Source organism: Carlito syrichta, unplaced genomic scaffold, assembly GCF_000164805.1.
Source record: "Carlito syrichta isolate Samal-C Ts95f unplaced genomic scaffold, Tarsius_syrichta-2.0.1 Scaffold313357, whole genome shotgun sequence".
NCBI classification, from domain to species: domain Eukaryota; kingdom Metazoa; phylum Chordata; class Mammalia; order Primates; family Tarsiidae; genus Carlito; species Carlito syrichta.
Window position 1 is genome coordinate 17,844 of NW_007257453.1, and position 2,776 is coordinate 20,619.

At 57.3% G+C, this 2,776-nt stretch overlaps 1 protein-coding gene across 1 annotated transcript in view; it reads right to left on the reverse strand.

Moving 5' to 3' along the window:
• LOC103272880 (glutamine-dependent NAD(+) synthetase-like) overlaps positions 1–1,727 on the reverse strand; it is a gene marked incomplete at both ends in the record, with an annotated part of 18,752 nt that extends 17,025 nt beyond the window's left edge. The window contains 1 exon segment of the mRNA XM_021718718.1: positions 1,653–1,727. Coding sequence (XP_021574393.1) covers positions 1,653–1,727 — 75 coding nt within the window.
• Positions 1,728–2,776: the final 1,049 nt, after the last annotated feature.

The window sequence follows — 2,776 nt, forward strand, 5'->3', positions numbered from 1 at the left end:
GCCCGGGAGCGGCCACTGCACTCCAGTCTGGGTGACAGAGTGAGACTCCAACTCAAAAAAAAAAGACCTCGTCTCTACAATAAACCAAAAAATTAGCCAGGCATGGTGGCTCAAGTCTGTGTAATCTCAGCACTTTGGGAGGCAGAGGCAAGCAGATGGTTTTGAGTCTAGGGTTCAAGACCAGCCTGGGCAACTTGGTGAGACCTCATCTCTATAATAAATCAAAAAATTAGCCGGGCGCGGTGGCGTGTGCCTGTAGTTCCGGCTACTTGGAAGGCTGAGGCGGAAGGATCGCCGGAGCCCAGCAGGTCGAGGTTGCTGTGGCCGTGAGCGTGCCATGGCACTCTAGCCTGGGAGACAGAGTCAGACTCAGACTCAAAAAAAACCCAAAACAAAACAGAAAAGTCAAGAGGTTTGACCATTTGGGTAACTGCCACATTATGTGTGGAAGAAGTGAATGTGAAGGAGTGGGGAGAAGATATGGTGAGAGGAAGGAGCTAGCATGGGAAAGCGTGAAAGAAACACTAGAGGGGCACGCTTTTGAAAGATTGACCAGGCGCGGTGGCTCAAGCCTGCCATCCAGCACCTGGGGAGGTCAAGGTGTGGGGACTGCCTGAGCTTACGGGTTCAAGAACAGCCTGGCCGACTTGGGGAGCTCTCATCTCTATGAGATGTCAAAACATTAGCCGGGTGTGGTGGTGCGTGCCTGTGGTTCCAGCTACTTGGGAGGCTGAGGCGGAAGGATTGTCGGAGCCCAGCAGGTCGAGGCTGCGGTGGCCAGGAACATGTGTCTGCGCTCCAGCTTGGGCGACAGAGGGAGACCCCAACTCAAAAAAAAAAAAAAGGAAGAAGAGCCCGCAGTTTTGGACGTCACATTTCTGCAATGTCTGTAAATGCACTGTCTCATGATCACTCAGATTAATATTCTTTCTGATTGTTTTGTTTGAGATGAGGTCTCCCTCTGTTGCCCAGGTTGGAAATACAGTGGCATGATCACGGCTCACTGCAGCCTCGACCTCCTGGGCTCAGGCGATCCCTCCACCTCAGCCTCCCTAGTAGTTGGAACCACAGGCACGCGCCACCACGCCCAGCTAATTTCTTGGTTTACTACAGAGACGAGGTCTTGCCAAGTTGCGCAGGCTGGTCTTGAACCCCTGGGCTCAGGCAGTTCTCTCGCCTCGGCCTCCCAAAGCGCGGGGATGACAGGTGTGAGCCACCACTGTGTCCGGCCCCTGATTAACGTTCCCCATATAATGCTGCCTTGCTGAAGTGCAGAGTTCCAGGCCATGAACAGCAGGACTGCCAGCTGGGAGCAGGCCCTCACTGGGGGAGCCTTCCTGGGCTCCAGGGCCGGTCGTGGGGTCCCTGGGCGGCAGCCCCTGCCACACGGGCCGCCCGGCCTCTTTCACAGCCTGTCTCCACCACACTCTGTGCTCCCTGAATCCCAGGGCCAGGGCCTGGCCCGAGGAGGGGACAGCTGAGGATGGATGGAAGTGAGATCGGTCCACGGCATCAGCCCTTCCTCCACGCTGCTGAAACCTCCCCATGGAGGCGCTGTGCCCACACGGCCTAGGCCAAGCCCAAGCCCATGGGAACGGGCCCACGCCGCACCCTGGACAAACGTCCCGCGTGGGGGCCACCCACACACTCACCGCCAGGTTGCGCGAGGAAATCTCCGCCCTGTGGCTCCTGACCTCCTCTAGGTCCAGTGTGGCCGTCAGGACTTCCTGGAGGACGTGTCAAAGAGAAACCGTGACTGCCCGGCTCGTCCCCTTCCATGTGTCATTCGACCACGGCCACAAGTGTCGCACCTAGGTGAGTCACACCCGCTTTCGTTTTAACCGTTTTGTTTTGTAGAGACGAGCTCTCACTTGGGTGCCAGGGCTGATCTTGAACTCCTGGACTCAAGCGACCCTCCCCCCGCGGCCTCCCGAAGTGCTGGGGTGCAAGCGTGAACCACCGCGCCCAGCGGAGTCACGGTTTCAAAACCAGGGGCTGAGGACGGTGTGGCTGCTGACCCCGAGCCCGTCCCCCTGTTGCGGCCCCCAGAACCTCTGCGACATCCAGATACCTGCCAGTGACCTGTTCACGACAGCACGAGACAACAGCTCTGCCAGGAAGCAACCCCTGGGGGCTTCTGGGAGAGCGTCTCTCCTATTAAAAAGACACATTTGGGGAGAAAGGCCCCTTTCTGCCTCTGAGCATGTGTTGATGTGTTGATGAGCTGCTGCAGCCATGCTATGACCATGAGGCAACCAGAGGAGGAAGCCAACCCAGAGGGGCAGAGCTGGAGGACACAGTGGGAGCCACACCAAGCAATCCCGCCCGCCCTGCCCTCGCTTCTTGTGACGTGAATGCAACTGGGATGGATGCCCACTTTTGCAATAGTGGCCCTTTTTTCTGGGTTGCTACAAACAAAACAAAACAAAACACAAGTGAGAGCAACAGCTCTCTACACGGATTTTCCCATCAGTCGTCTATTCTTGGTGAAGAGAATGAACGTCCCATGAGATAAAACAAACCACGGGAGAAACTTCCCCAGCGTTAACGGGGAGTGTGTGACTCTCACCAGCTTCTTGGGGAAATGTGTGGCCCCTGAGAGGCCCAAGCCCCGTTTCCGGGGGCATCCCCAGTGCCAGTGAGGGCCACACAGTGGGTTCTCAGCTGTGTTCTTGGTGTTGTGTGCCCCGGAGAGGCACGGCACCTCTAACCAGCCTGCAGGCCGGGCATGGTGACTCACATCTGTCATCCCAGCACTTTGAGAGGCGGAGGCGAG